Source organism: Camelus bactrianus, chromosome 17 (genome assembly GCF_048773025.1).
Source record: "Camelus bactrianus isolate YW-2024 breed Bactrian camel chromosome 17, ASM4877302v1, whole genome shotgun sequence".
NCBI lineage: Eukaryota > Metazoa > Chordata > Mammalia > Artiodactyla > Camelidae > Camelus > Camelus bactrianus.
In genome coordinates, this window is record NC_133555.1 from 42950455 (window position 1) to 42966543 (window position 16089).

The window sequence follows — 16089 nt, forward strand, 5'->3', positions numbered from 1 at the left end:
CTAAACGTCCATCGAGAGATGACTGGATAAAGAAGCTGTGGTATATTTATGCAATGGAATACATCTCAGCCATAAAAAAGAATAAAATAATGCCATCTGCTGCAATATGGATGGACCTAGAGATTGTCATTCTAAGTGAAGTAAGCCAGAAAGAGAAAGGAAAATACCATATATTACATATATGTGGGATCTAAAAAAAAAAAAGAAAAAAAGGACACTATGAACTCATCTACAAAACAGAAGCAGACTCAGAGACGTAGTAAACAGTCTTATGGTTACCAGGGAAATGGGGGGAGGGATAAATTTGGGAGTTTGAGATTTACAAATGTTAGCCACTATATATAAAAATAGATTAAAAAACAAGTTTCTTCTGTATAGCACAGGGAACTATATTCAATATCATGTAATAACCTTTAATGAAAAGGAAATATGAAAACAAACAAAAAAGAAAGATATGGGCACGGAATGAGGCTGGGGTGCTGGTCTACTTTTACTGCCACTTTCTTGCAGCCAGTATTCAGCCTCTCCACCTCTGAGGCCCAGGCAGCCAGGTGAGGCACAAATGCGAGAGCTGGTAAACCCAGCTCCGAGTGTCCATTCCCACTTCCAAATCCCAGACAGTGCGCCAGACTCCGTTTACTTTTAAACAAAGATCCATCAGCTAGAAACTGCACAAGCGAGATTTGATTTTTCTGAGCCATCATTATCTAACCTTTGGTTCTCTGTGGAAAGGAAAAAAAACCTCTGCTTTAATATATTCTCGGGAATGTCATTCTAAGGGGATAACAGCAGGGGGGTCTTTCCCTAGAATCTAGAGTGTGAAGATGACCTGTGGCTTGAAGGAAGCAAATCTCCAGGTGGTTATGTAGAGACAGGAGGTTGCCTGAGGAGTAAAGAAAGGGCAGATCAGCTGCGCTCTGCTGTCACAGACAGAAGGGCCTGCACGGTTTCACGAAGGGTAATGTGCATCCGTCTCCTCTCCACCTCACTCCTCTTCCTCCCCTCACCGCCTCCCTCTGCCTTTTCTCTCTCCCTGTTCCCCTGAGTCTACCATTTGGTTTCCTTGGTTTTCATCTTTGAAAAGATGCTTATCTTGTTGACTATTTTTTTCTGTCTCTTTCTTAAGAGAAAAAAGCAGCTACCATATATATTTAATTCTGAGAAGAGGAAAGTAGAGTGAAATTCTCTTTAACACAAAGCATGGTTTTTGGGGTGATTTTCAAAACAGAGGCTTTCAGCCTCATTGCTGTATGTACTTGGGGTGCACCGGAGTCCTCTCTCAGATCATGCTTGTGACACACCTTGGATATGAACTCATTTCCGTTACTTTTTAAAACGACACGGGCTGTTTGCCTTTTCACAGTCGTCACAATGAGATTTCAGAGACTCATCATCACCCATTTAAGGGTTGTGAACAGCACGGCCTTGAAAAGTCCTGGTGGGAACTCACGGGGAAGTTGAAAGTGACGCATCAGAGTCAGAAGCTGCTCAGGCAGACGGAGAAACCAAGCTGGAGGCCAAAATGCCTAAGCGCTCCGAGCGGGAGACGTGATGAGCCCCTGTCCCCGCCACGCTAATGGTCAGATGCTGGGTATCACTTCCGGGTGGAGAAGCCACAGGGAAGGTGGTCGCGCTCCAAGACTGAGGAGCATCTAACAGACCACAGAGGCTCAGTTGTGCAGAGGCCGTCCCAAGCCCTGTGGCAGCCTGGATTACTGACGTCCTTCCCCTGCCCTTTGCCAGGTGGCTTTGCAGTCCCTGCTCCTTCTCCATCCCTGGACATGGTGGAGTACCAGCAGAGTCCCACCTCCAGCCCGAGCCCCAGGAAGCTTGTGTGCTTCCACTTGTCATGGGAAGAGCACGCCCCCGCTAGCCCACCGGTCCAGGGAAAGCGTGAGGAGGTATGGGATAGAGAGAAGACCCAGTAACTGAGCTCGGTGTGGATCAGCCAAACCCCAACTGCTCTGAAGATGCTTGGACAGAGTGAAAGAAAGCAGCTTTAAGAGCTGGAGTTTCAGAGTAGATATGAGATACTACAGCATTATTTTCCAGAAATCCTTGACCGACCCAAAGCACTGATCCTGAATGTGGCTTGTTGGAAGGAAGAACATGAATGAGAGTGACTAGAAAATGCGAGTGTGGACAGATAATGGTTTTCTGAAGATGCAGACAGGCCTTGTGGGTAACGCTGCAAAAGGGGCTGACGTTGCTCCCCGTTTTCAACACCCCGAGACCTCAAATGGTCTCGGCCAAGGATGAAGGGAACCACAGAACCCGCCTTCCTGGCTGCATTGGAAAGTGCCACTGCTACTCTTGAAACAACTGGTTTAAATTCATTCTGGGTTCCACCCAAATTCCCTTTATGGTTTCCTCCATCTGTTTGGTCCTTGGGTTTGCGACACGGGACAAGCAGGAGGGTGTAAACTGTGGATGGCATCTCTGTGGGTGTTACTCCCAGCAGCTCATGGTGTCCTTCTAGCTGGGACATTATAGAGGCCATTCTCTCCATCTGGGTACAGCCTCTAAGACGCTCTGGCTCCCACCATTTCTCTGAGGTACCATGAGTGATCCTTCCCAGGATCAGTTATAATCCCCATCACAACTGTCCTGCCTTCTTTAGTGCCTCCCTGAGGTCCCCTACCTTCCGTGCCTGCTTATCTGGGTCATGCACCTGTAACTCATCAAGCCACAGACCTCCCCCTCCAGGTGACCCCAGGCAGGCATTCCCACCCACCGTGGAGTTGATGCTATGATAGTCCCCAACTGCCCAGCATCCCACGGATTATCTCTCTGCTAACTGCCCTTGGCTAAAAAGAGCTGCTTTGTTCAAGATTCTGCCCCCACCCTAGGGGCCGCCCATATCTGGTGAGAGGTAATGCTGCGGTACAAAGCTCCAGACATCTGACCTCAATGCAAGATGACTGTACATGGCTTTAGAGCTCTCCGGGGATCAGCTGAAGGCTTCGTTACAACCACATACACCACAACCCAACTCCCTCTGCCCAGCCCTGCTTCCCTTCCCTCTGACAAATATTGTTCCCTTAAATGCTCCCAAACAATCCTCCTGCCTGTCAGTCTCTGAGGCTCAGATTTGTCCACCGGGACCTGGACCCCAGTACACCCCTCTTACCTGGCTTTCCATGGATGTGGGGACCTGGAAGGGGGTTGGGGGGAGGCTCACCTACGATCATGTGGTTGCAGACGTCACAGAAAGTGGGCTTCTTGAAGATGTGTTCCTGGAAGGCGTGGGCCTTGCCGCCGCCGCCTGGGTAGAGGCTGGCCCTGGTGGGTGTGGACGTGAGGCTTCCGGGGACCGGGAGAGGGCTGGAGCCGGGGCTGACCTCAGCCAGCGGGTCCGCCTGCAGCTTCCCGTCACTGTTGGTTCCCTGGAAGAAGTTGTCAGCACTTTTGCTCCGTAAACTCTTGGTCTTGAAGGAGAGCGATCGTTTTAGTTTCTGGAGCTGCAAAGCAAAGACAGAACAGACTCTCTTATGATCAGTCAATCATGATCAATGGCGCAGACTCCCGCTGTGCGGGTGAGGCCCGCTCCACGCTCTGCTCTGTTCCCGACACCCTCAGCCCCCGAGGAGGCTCCCACGGGCCCTGTGTGAGCCTCCCACTCCACCTGCTGCCAAGCCAGGCTGCAGAAAGAGGTTCTGTCCCCTGCCCCTCCTCCTTGCCTCCCTGCTTCAACCCATGTACTGTCAAAATAGTTCAGTGCGCTGGGTTTTGGACACCAAAGATTATTTTGTCACATAAATACAATGTAAGCAGTACTATTATGTGATATGCAACTCATATTTAAATTTTGAAAATCACACTAATAATATATTTCATAGCATTTAAAAAATCTGCTTTGGGATTTAATTTAGGATTAGGCATTGCTTTTAGTTTTCATGTATTTTTTTAAGTCTCATTTTATTTGGAATAGTGTCTCAGCTTTTGTCTTTTGTGACATCTTTATTTTATAGAATACAGAACAATTGTCTCATGGAATAGTCTTCAATCTGGACTTGCCTGGAACTTCTTCCCAAGTGGACACGGATTACACATTTTTGAAAGAAGCACCACAAAAGTGATGCTGTGACCTTCTAAGTATATCAGGAGGCAGCTGATGTTGATTTATGATTTTGTATTTTGTATTTTATACTTATTTGTTTGCCTGTTGATGATCTGACTCCCAAACCAGAATGTAGTCTCTATGAAGGCAGAAAATTAGTACTGTTCTAGTAACTTCTGTCTCAGAATCTCAGACAAAGCCTGGAGCATGACAGGTGCTCAATAAACATTGAAAGAATGAGTCCATATGTGACTGACTGACTGACTGACTAAAACTCAAGCGCACTTCCCCGCCAGAAGACCTCCTCACCGCAGCACCCTACAGAGGATTCTACAAAGATTTCGCTAGCCTACATTTTCTTGAGCAATTACAACTTAAAGACACCGTGAACAGATAGGATGAGGCCTGTAAAGACCTCCTTAGGGCTCTCAGGCACATATTTCCAAGGCTGGCCCAGGGACACGTTGCCGCAGAGCACCGAACGCCGCACAGAGCAGGGAGCCGCGGCGCTGCTGGCTGCGGGGGACACGCGGGGTTGCGCGGGCAGGTCACTCCAGATGGCGCTCGCTGTGGGGGGGGGGCAGGCTGAGGAGTTTCGCAGGCGCACAGACTTCTCCATACAGTCGCATCAGCCCCCAGAGCACTAGGAAGGTTCACCTCTACTCATCAGCTCTCCAGAGCGAGACATGACTGAGGACTCCTAGAGTCTCGTGGATAAAATTCTCCACTGGTGCAGAAGAGGGAGTGGGAGTGTTAAAGGTGGAGGAGAAAAACAAGGTGGAGGCTGGCTGAAATGAGAGACCACGGCTCATCTTCCCAAGGCAGGTTCTCAGCCCAGGGGTTAGGGCTTCACTGGCGTGTTTGTGGATGGAGGCAAGGGGGAGGCTGGTGGTGAGGGTGAGCAGAAAAACAGTGCGTTAACTATCAGACTTTCATTCCACTTTCAGTGAACTGAACTTTTATTACTGAAAATGAGACTCTTATGAGCAACAACAAAAGCCTTGACATCCGCTCAAACATCTGCCCAAAATGTTGTCAAGAGGCAATGAACAGAATTCCAACCAACCACGTTAGAAGAGAGTGACAGGAGAAAAATAAAGCTGACAGCTGAAGGCATCCCCCTGGGTTCGGCCTACTTAACGAACTGGTGAGCCTATCCCCCACTGAAGACTTAATTGCATATACTTTATGTAATTAGTGGCAAGATCAGAACTTGAACCCAGGGGAAGTATATCGAGATGGAAAAGCAGGAAGACCCTGCGCTCTCCTCCCCCAAACAGCACATCAAAACTGCAACTACATGTAGAGCATCTCTCACTGAGCACAGCCAGAGAACTAGCAGGACAGCTCTCCTACCAGCAAAGCTGTGAAGTAAGAACCACAGGGAGTCTGGTGGAAGGGGTGGAGCAAGCTAGCTGGGACCCACAGCCCTAGTGGGTGACTCAGAAGAGGAGGATACTGCAGGCTTGGGGCTCTTCCCTAAGGAGCCACAGATTCAAGCCTCATATTAGGCACTCCAGGCCTGGGGTCTGGCACCAGGAGGATGAGCCCTCTTCACTGGTCTGATGATAATAACCACAGGGGCTCATCAGAGGGCTGTAAGAAACTGAGACTCTGCTCTTAAAGTGTGTGCTCACAGGCTTGCTTGCTCCCAGGACCTGCCAGGGCCACAGCAGCACGACCCTTCTTAGCCTGCACTGGCCCCTGCCTGGGTGGAGACCACCATCACATGCACCAGGGAAAAATGGAGCCAGCCCAGGAGTGCTGCTCCGGCCCTTGGGCTGCGGCCATGCCCCCAACCAAGGTGGAGACTGCCATTCCTCCAGGGGGAGGCCCAACGTCCTCAAGACTCCTGTTCCAGCATCTCAGGTCCTGGTCCTGCCTCCTAGTAGGGCGGCAACTGCCACTGAGCCTAGGAGGAGAGCCGTGTCACACTTGGCTCCAGCTCTCGTCCCTCCAACTCCAGCCCCACCTCCCTCCAAGGCGGCAGCTGCCAGTACACCCTGGGAGAAGGTGCAGCCTATACTCACTTCAGATTTCCCACCAAAGCCACAGGAATTACCATATGACCCAGCAATTCCATGCCTGGGGGTACAGCTACAGAAAATGAGAATACTACTTAGAACAGACATGTGCACCCCAATGTTCACAGCAGCACTATTTACAATAGCTAAGACTGGAAGCAAACGAAGTGTCTGTCAACAGACGAATAGATAAAAGATATACATATACACACACACATACATAAATGAAATGAAATATTACTTGGCAATCAAAAAGAATGAAATCTTGCCATTTTGGACAACATGGTGGACCTGGAGGATATTATGCCTAGTGAAATAAGTCAGACAGAGAAAGAGAAATTCTGCATGTTTTCACTTATATGTGAAGTATAAAAAATAAAAATAAATTAGTATATGTAACAAAACAGAAACAGACTCATAGAGAACAAACTAGTGGTTACCACAGGGATGGGGGTAGAGTAAGATAAGTGAAGGGGATTAAGACGTTCAAACTACTAGGTATAAAATAAATAAGTTGCAAAGATGTAACATACAGCACAGGGTAGATAGCCAGAATTTTATAATAACTTTATGGAGTATAATCTATAAAAATACTGAATCACTATGTTGTACACCTGAAACTAATATATTATTGTAAATCAACTATACCTCAATTAAGAAAAACGGAGCTTATAAAAAAAAAAAAGAAAGAAAAACGGAACTTGAACCTAAGCTCCTGAGTCCGCCTCTGGAGACATTGTCCATACCCTGGTTCAGCTATTTTGTATTATATTAACTCAAGAAAAACTTACTTAGGTCTTTTAAAAAGTGGCTAATGGAGTAAGTCAATTTATATGCTGAATCCTTTGTGTATTTCATGCCCTGGGCCTGATCCTTGACTTTTCATTTTCAAAGCACCACAGAACACCTCTAAAGCTGCACATTAGATTTATAGGAACGAAGCAAACAGTTTTCAGTTTAACAGCTTGCAGCTTTAAAGGCAGCTTGGAGAATCAGAGCAGCAACTAGACTCTCAACTCTGTTTAAAGCCTCATTTGATGCTTTCTCTGGTTTTAACCATCTAGCTAAAGATAAGGGGTACGTTCCATTTCTTTTGTCAAATGAACAACAGATTTGCTTCTCTCAGGTGATTGAGAAAAAAAATCCCAGAGTTAGATTACACCAAATCAGGCGGAGGGGGGAAGAACTACTGATTTTAAACAATTTTAACTGATTAGTCCTTAGGTTTTAGAAAATTATTCTGAAATTTTCAGTTCAGCAGGGCTTAGAATTACTTCTCTATGAAAAAGCAACCCAGTGATAAATTGCATAACCTGTTTCTTTTTTTCAACTTTTTGTTTAAAAATAATTTTAGTCATACAGAAAATTGCAAAATAGTGGAGTCCCCATATACCTTTCAACCACTTTTCCCTAATGTGACATAAGTATAGTAAATTGACTGTAACCAGGAAGCTACCACTAAAGCTGTCAGCTCATCTACAGACCTTGTTCGATTTTGCCAGTGGTCTCATAATGTCTTCTTCCTGGCCCAGGATCCAATCCAGGATTCCACATTGCACTTAGTTATGTTTCCTTAGTCTCTTCAATCTGTGTATCAGGTCCTCAGTCTCTGTCTTTCATAATGTCAACCATTTTAAGGAATACTGACCACTGTTTTGTAGAACTTCCTTCAGTTTGGGTTTGGCTGATGTTTTCTCACTATTAGACTGAGGTTATGTATTTTTGTTAAGAACAGGGCAGAAGTGATGCATTCTTCTCAGTGGAGCATATTAGGAGGTACCTGATGCCAATATGTCCCGTTACTTATGGTACTCAATTTGGCTACTGGGTTAAGGTGGTATTTGCCAGGCTGCTCCAAGGTAAAGTTACTATTTTTCTCTTCATAATGAACGAGTTTCACACGAGGGAACTACTTTGAGATGATGCAATATCTTGTCTCTCATCATGTATCTGTCCTCTAATTTCAACATCCGTCGATGATTCTTGCCTGCAAAGCTTATTAGCAGGCGTTTCCCTAATGGTGACACTCTATTTCCGTTATCCTTCCATATTAATTAATTAGCCTTGTACTACAGAATTTTCCTCTTCCTTATTGTTTATTTATTCCATCAATTATTTATTTCTGTGAGTATGGATTGGTGGATATTTGCTTTAATCCATGAGGTACAGTTTATTACTACTGTGATTTACTTTGTTGCTCAAATTGTCCCAGGTTTGGTCACTGGAAGCTCCTTTAGGTTTGAATCTGTGTCGTTTCCAATTCACCCCTTTTATCTTTGAACATTTCCTTACTTTCTACAACTACAAGGCTCTCCAGCCTTATCTTATATTTCCCCTGTTCTAGTCTTGCAACCAGCATTTCTCCAAGGAGCCCTGGTTAGTTTTACAGGGGGAATGGTACTTATGACTGCTATCTGGGCACCAGATGTACTCACTGCTACTGGGGTGTCTGACTTGAGCTGTCTCAGTGGACAGAACTGGGAAATATATTAATGAGGACTCATACGCCCATATCTGTATTTTTATATCAACCTTTCTGTATCACTGTTAAAGGCCATGAGTTTATACTGATGCACTCCCTTATTCATTAAAACTTGTCTGACTGTTCCCTGGTTGACATGGTTGGACTATAAGGACAATGTCCTTTAAACTACGGCCAAAGGTGAGGGGACAGAAACTGGATATAGGACAAAGTAGAGACACTGGAAAAACCTGAGCAGTGGGGAAGCTACTTAGGAGGACTCATGCAGTCACTTAGTAAATGCTTTTTACATTAAGCGGGTGGGAGGACCTTTTCACTTCAGCAAGTATTTATTGACTGCTTGCTGTCATCTATTTCACTAGGGACAAGGAGAGGCAATGACACGCCCCTTGTCCTGAAGTTTCCATCTCCCTCGGGGAGATACGTGGACAGATCCGTGATACTCATTTTATAGCACTACACTCCATCCTGTGACTGAAAAAAAGAAATAAGAAAGTATGGGAAATTTAGCTCATTATTTAATTGCAGTCTAATGGAGGTACTAGATTCATTAGTTACTTCTTTCAATGGACAGTTGACTGTTTCTACTATTTTCCTAATGCAGAGACCTGCATTTGTTCACCAAAATCCACTTTCATTTTCTTCCTGGGTGTACGGCTTGATGACATTTCCCAAAACTCTTGGCAAATAAATGAAGAAAGGGGACTTTGTTCTTGCTCACTGAACATAATACAACGACATGTCTCACTTGTGAAACGAGACGCGAGGGCTGCACGCGTGCCTGCGCCATCCCCTCAGCCCCTTGCACATCCGTGGCAGGACAGACGGACATGGAGTGGGTCCTGCTTCAGCTGCAGAGGCCGTGCCAATGCTCTCGAGGATGGCACAGCGCCATCCTGCAGGGAGACGAGTCCTCGCAAGACTACAAGCAGAGAAGCTGCGCTGCTAACCTAGCCCTGAAACCCACGTGAGAGAAAAATCAGTGTCTATACTTATACTAAAACATTTGTCGGGGTTTTTTGTTAGAACAGCCTGTCCTTACTCTCACCAGTATGTCTTCTAGTACAAACGATGCTGGAGTGAACACTGTGTACATACATCTTTGTAAACACGTGCAAAGACAGCTAAGAGCTATCTTGCTAGAAGTACATCTGCTTGGCCATCTATGTATTTTTAGATTCACAGTCCATTGATCGGTATAGGAGAGTGTGTTTTTCTCCACACCTTGGTCCATGATTGTCATTATTAATTTTCAAAATATTTGCCAGTTGGGAAAAAAATGGTTACAAACTTTAAAACTTTCAATTTCTTAGTTATCAGTAGGGATACACTTCTTTTTTACATGTTTATCCGCTAATTTATGTGGCTCATGTGAGCAGAGACCCACTGCTCAAGATTTAATCATTTTTCTAGTAGGCTATAGATCTTTTTATTGTTGTGTAAATGCCGTACGGATTTATAAAAACTTTGCCATTTGTGTGGCAAGAGTTCTTCTCAGTTTGTCATTCATCTTTGACTTCACTCACTCAACATGTTTATGGAGGGTGAATTTAACATTTTATGGAGTCAAATCGATCAACGATGCTGCTGTGACTGATAATGGGCGGCGTTTATGGAAGACTCACCGTCTGTTCATTCTACGTGGTCCCCGAGGTTCTCGTGTCAGTCAGCTAATGCTCTGTCCTTACACTGACCTCCCTTCTAGCTCAAGATGCAACTCAAGGACGCTACCAACATCCAGCAGGATACTCGAGGCGTCACAGGCGACTCTTCTCACTGCGCGTACGCAGACGTCCCCGATGTCCTGACAAACTTTTCATTTCAAAATGAAAGAACATAAAACACAAACCAGTAACATGGTGCCTGTGAAAACTTCTAAAACATAAAATGAGTAAATATGATATCACTCAGGTAGTAAAGGAAGCACATAGTTATGAAAATGTCTACTACTGGGATAAAAAGTAAATTTTTTTATATGCTCTACTTTGTGCTTTCAATACATTTGGAAAAATGAAATCTCTGCTAAATAAGATATGAAAGCTGAGATGACCAAACTCAGTTAGAAAGGAAGTGATCTGTTAAGGAGGGTTATGGAAAGATTTTGTAGCAATGAGTAATACCGGAGTAAAATTTAAAATGGGAAAGGTGAAAGCAAAAAAGACCAGCTCTGCAGCCAGGGGACCCTGTGATGTGGGAGTAGTTTGAAAATCTCTCACAAAGTACAAAACTTATTGTAAATAAAGAGTAAGTTGAAATCCTTAGAGAAGATAATATGAGAAGAGGATATAAAGAAATAACTGGATCCTGAAGACTTCCGAGTGACTGGAGCAGAAGCATTATTCAAAGATGAGAGTTCTTGCACTAAATGAGGGAAGAAGGCCGAAATCTGACCACGAGGGAACCGCTCTGTGTCGGGTCAGCCAGTGACAAGAGACGTTTGCTTGTCCTGCCAGTAGACTCAAGTGTCCTGTCAGAACGGCCAGGTGTCAAAATAAAAGAACATCCAAACGCACAGGCAGGAAAACAGGTCATCCAGGAAGAAAGAAACCTTACACTCACTCAGGTTTCTCTTCTACAGTAAGAAACAGTGTAAGACGGAGTTATGACCCAAGTATTCTCAACCCAGAGCAACTCCAGGAGCAGAGAAAACAGAAGCATTGGAAAATATGGAAAACACGAGGCATAAAAGGGTTTGTGCTTGAAATAATTTAAACATGGTTAACTTCAAATGACTAGTATAAACAGTTCACGAAGATAATTCACCTGTTATAAATACTTAATGAAACACATGACACATAATTTACAACAGATGACATGTAATTTAGTTTTAATAGTAATAAAAATACCGCGAGTTATAGTAACAAAACACAAGCCATGAAGGGATGGGGGGTTGGGAAGTAAGTCAGGTTGTGTTAATTTCCTCATTTTACGTGGAGAAGTGACAAGGGGACTGCAAAGGTACTGTCATAGAGAAGAACAAATCTGACTCCTTACTGGACCTGTTTCTTTTACTTTAAGCTTTGTATTCTATGCTTTTGCTACAAGTTAATCACTAAAGGGATGTTGCCTAGAGCTTAAAGTGCACATAATGGCTCATCTCTGAGAACCCTGCCTCCCATGCCTGAGCATTAAGCTAAAATACCTTTGTTTAGTTCACAGGAAGCATCCTGACCAGGTCCACCTATGAATGGCTGCAGGAAGAAAGAAATTAACACACCCCCTCCAGAGTCTAGCTGGAGCCAGGAAATATCTGCAACAACTTACCACCTTTTTTACTTTACCTCTTCCCCCTCCTCCCCCTTTCCCTCCATAAAAGAATCTAACATGCAAACCTGGGTAAGATGGTTCTTTGGGACACTAGTCTACCATCTTCTCAGATAAAAGCAGAAGTTAAAGAAAATCATAAAATAGATGAATTCAAAAACTATTTTATTAAAAATATTACAATAGAAAAAAAAAACCCTTCACTTAGTCTCATTAAGAGAAGCAGAAAATGCCTCCACTAAATATACAAAATGAAGAATTTCAAAGGAGATATAATCACTCCTTCCTGGGCTTAGCCGCCACAAGTCTCAGTTCCTAGGAGGGGGGTGCAACTTCGTTGGCCAAATACTGCCTGCCCGTTCCAGATACTTCTTTAAGGGCCACTTTGGAGCATCCTCCCCCAGCACCCTTTGATCCTGGCCGTCCTCCCAACCTGAGCTGGGAATGTGTTCTGTGTGTTGAGGACCACCAGAGAGAGGGAGAGGAGGAGGCAAAGGATAAAGATAAGGTTACACGCACAGAGGCTGATCCTGTAGGACCTCAGAGACCTCGGGGTGGACTTTGGATTTATGTGTGGAGAAAGGACCAGCATCTTCACAGATGGATGATGGCTTGAGCGAGGGCTATGGTAGTGAACGTGGTGAGAAGTCGTGTGTTCTGGGCATATTCTGAAGTAGGGCTGACAGGGGTTCTTAGTGAGTGGGATGTGGCATGTGAGGAAAAGAAAAAAGCCAAAGGTCGGTCCAAGGATTTTGTCCTGAGCAGTTGCCATTGTAGAAACAGAGAAATGGCCGTTTATTGAGATGATGGACAGCGGGAAGAAGCCTGTCCGACGAGGGGAGGGAACGACGCTGGGCAGTTGTTCTTGATGGGTGCATTCTGACTGACTACTAGAGATCCATGTAAAGATGTGGTATAAAGAGAGTTCAAATCCACTAAACGTCCAGTCCCAAACACCACAATGATTATAACTAGCCAGAGGCCAGATGGAGGGCACCAGAGTGAGCCATATGGGCTATGTTTGAACACAAAGACAGAGATCAATCAGGAATCAAGAATAAGCACCCATGACTTCGGGTTTTCAAGCTCAATTTGCTGCCGAACCCATCAATATATGTTACCAAGAAGACGTGTGTGTTTGTGAGAAATGAACTCACTGATGCAATTTTAATGCAGATAACAGAGAGGACTGCTCCCCTTCGGGACTGTCTCCAAAACAAACAAAAATACACAAACACACAGATAAGCGTGGCTGTTATGTAGCATGGTAATGTAATCAGTGGCAAAGGGCCCCAGGGAGCTGACTGCCGGAAATGGTCGAGCTGCCTGGGTCTGAATCCTGGTTTTGATTCCCAATTGCTCTGTTAACCTCTCTGTGAATGGAAAATAGGCTGCAGAGATCATTCAAAGAGATAATCCCCATAAAGCCCTCAGCACAGAGTCGGGGACACAGAATCAACCCAATAAATATTAGCTATTATTACTTACATTCCTAGAAGCATGCAGTACAGACACACATAGCCCACTGAGCTCATCTTTACACCTGTGCACTGACAACACACTAGTAAATCTACATCTGTAGTACACGCATCCTTATATACAGAAAATGCCTTAAATTTGATCACTCCTTTGCTGCCTGTCTTGCTTGCCTCTGACTTGGTAACATTCCGGCTGAGTTCACTCTGGCCATTCGTTGGGGGATAGAGGCCTGGTTAGAGCCCATACATGCACGCAGACCGACCTGAGTCAGGAGAGTGCCTGTCTGGGATTACAGCCAGGGTAATCAATGAAAAGGATGCAGAGTAGCTAGCTCAGTGGCAGTAGTTCTCAGAGTGTGGTCTCTGTACCAAGGGTGGACATCCCCTGAACCTTGTCAGAAATGCAGACTCTCAGGCCTCCCCCCAGACCCACCAGATCAGAAACTCAGCACAGGACTTCATCATCTGTGTTTGAACAGGCCCTCGAGGTGATTCTGACATGATGCCCACTCAAGTTTGCAACCAGCTGCTCTATGGCATCCTTTGAAGGTTCTCATAAAGCTTCCCAGCCAAACATCAATGGCTGGACAGCCGAAATGGTCTGTCCCATGGCTTTGGCTTCTAGTGCTTCTTGTGTGACGAGGAGGAGAACTGAACCTCTTGGGGGCTCACTTCCTCAACCCTAAAATCACATGACTGTCTGTGATGATCTCAAATGTTCCTTCCCCATATTTGCTATGCACTAGGATTCAAAATGCTCCATTAATACTCTCCAATAGTTATGTAACACATGGGCAAAGGATTAACTTGGCAAGTAGACAGCAGGTGTTACTATGTATGTATGTATCAATCAATCGTTTATTTGAACCTACAATATGGTAGCCCAGGTTTTGGATGTCCTAAACTTGACACTTACCGCCTACTTATCAACTGTGAGGCTGGGAAACCATCTACCTTGCATGGGAGGAAACAATGAAAGTAAAGTGTTTGGTGCTCAGTCTGGAACAGGAAAGGTTTCCAAAGGGCACTCAGTAATACTTGTTGCTTTCACCCCCAGGACCTGAGCATTTCCCCCACCCTCTTTCTGAGCATGTTTACCCTCTCTTTTCCCTTATCCGTTTCCCCCAGTATTTCTCAAAGCATTTGAGCGTGGATGCCCCCGTGTAGTGTGGGGCTGTGTAAGGCACAGAACTGTCCGTAGCTGATCAAACCCCACTAAATCTAGAGGCACGATCGATCCAGGCACTGATTCCTGGTTCCAAGTCTGGGGTTTGGTTTGTCCATGACCTCAAAGTCAGTTACGGGAACTTTTCTAAATGCCTGTGAAGGTACGCAAATCAACTTAACTAAAATCCTTCCCAGACCCCACAGCAGCAGGTTCCTCAGGGGTCCTTATCCCCTGGTCACAGGATGGCCATATTAGAGGACAAGATTATCAAGGTTGTCTTGGAGGAACAAGGCGGCCAGGCCACTCATCCTGCAGCCATGCCTACACTTTCAGTTCGCCAAGAGAAATCTCACCAAGTGCCAGCTCTCTCCTCAAAATGTTGTTTTTTGGGGGTTGGGGGCAGAAGATGCTATCAGTGCCTGCCCTCCTCTCCCCACCAAGCTCCCTCCTGTATCTTCCTGCTACTGTGTGATGCGGTGGGGTGTCAGAGGGTAAAGCAGTCAGTTCCCATGGCCAACAGTTCTTATCTGCTTCATACTGTGTCTATCAAACTTTTTTCAAGTGTAGCCCTCTTTTTTTGACCAAAAAATTTAGCAGAATTCCTAACTGTAGCGCATGGGAAAGGGGAATGACTGCTCGGGCTGAAGCAGCACAGGTAGAAACCTGAGGTACTGGGTGTGGTCGGTGCCCAGATCCTCCCTACTGGGGCCCTGACACCCATCTCCCAAGGTTTTCAGATCACTCTCTTTCCAGAGCTGCCCTCAGTTAAAGCGAACTGTCTCCGGAGATGATGCAATGCCTTCCCTCCCCTCCTCTGACCCCTGGAGCCAAAGACTGGTTGCTGCAGAGTAAAGCAGTCCTGCCCTGTTACCTCAGGGCAGGGATAACTCTGTGATGCTGTCTGTGCCCCCAAAGCCCCACTGTGACTCAGGCCAGGGCCACGTCAGAACACATTCTTTGGAGGGGGAGGTAATTAGGTTTATTTTTATTTATTTACTTTTTTCTTTGGAGGAGGTACTGGGCATTGAACCTAGGACCTCGTGCATGCCAAGCATGTGCTCTACCACTCTGAGCTATACTCTCCCCTCTGAGGATACATCCTTGATCAGGCCCGTCTCCGGTCCCATCCGGCTCCCCTCCTCCTTGTAGGTTTCTCCTGAGAGCGCACCTCAATAAATTACATGCTCTGACCCTCATGCTCTTTTTGTAGAGACCCCAACTTAAAGTGAACGATAAGGGAAAAATAAAAAAATAAACTCAGTACCTTCTGCAGTTACAGCAACTTTACACACTGGAAGCAGGCTTTCTCAAAGTTGGGTCTGTATGGTTTGATGAGTTTGACCACTGGGGATGCGGTCAAAGCTTTTGTTCTCCCCATGGGCCTCCGTCTGTCTCACAGTTGCTGTCCAGAGCCTGGGAACCAGGGGCCTGTGCTCTTAAGAGTGAGATTCAGGGTCTCTGTGCAGCTGTCCAACTAGGCTGTGGACAAACTAACAAGTGAAGGTCCAATTAAGCACCAGAAAGGGTCCCGCCATGAAGCCAGATGACTTAGCATATTGCTTGTGGCTCTTGGTAAGTTTAAAATGTCTCCCATTCTCAACCCCATGATTTAT

General features: G+C 45.5%; 1 protein-coding gene across 2 annotated transcripts in view; it reads right to left on the minus strand.

Moving 5' to 3' along the window:
* Positions 1-16089, minus strand: part of STAC (SH3 and cysteine rich domain) — a 95241-nt gene that overhangs the window by 65874 nt on the left and 13278 nt on the right. For both annotated transcript variants that reach the window (XM_010946262.3, XM_010946264.3), the window contains exon 2: positions 3182-3461. In XM_010946262.3, the coding sequence (XP_010944564.1) occupies positions 3182-3461 (280 nt within the window). The remainder of the gene's footprint in view (positions 1-3181; positions 3462-16089) is intronic.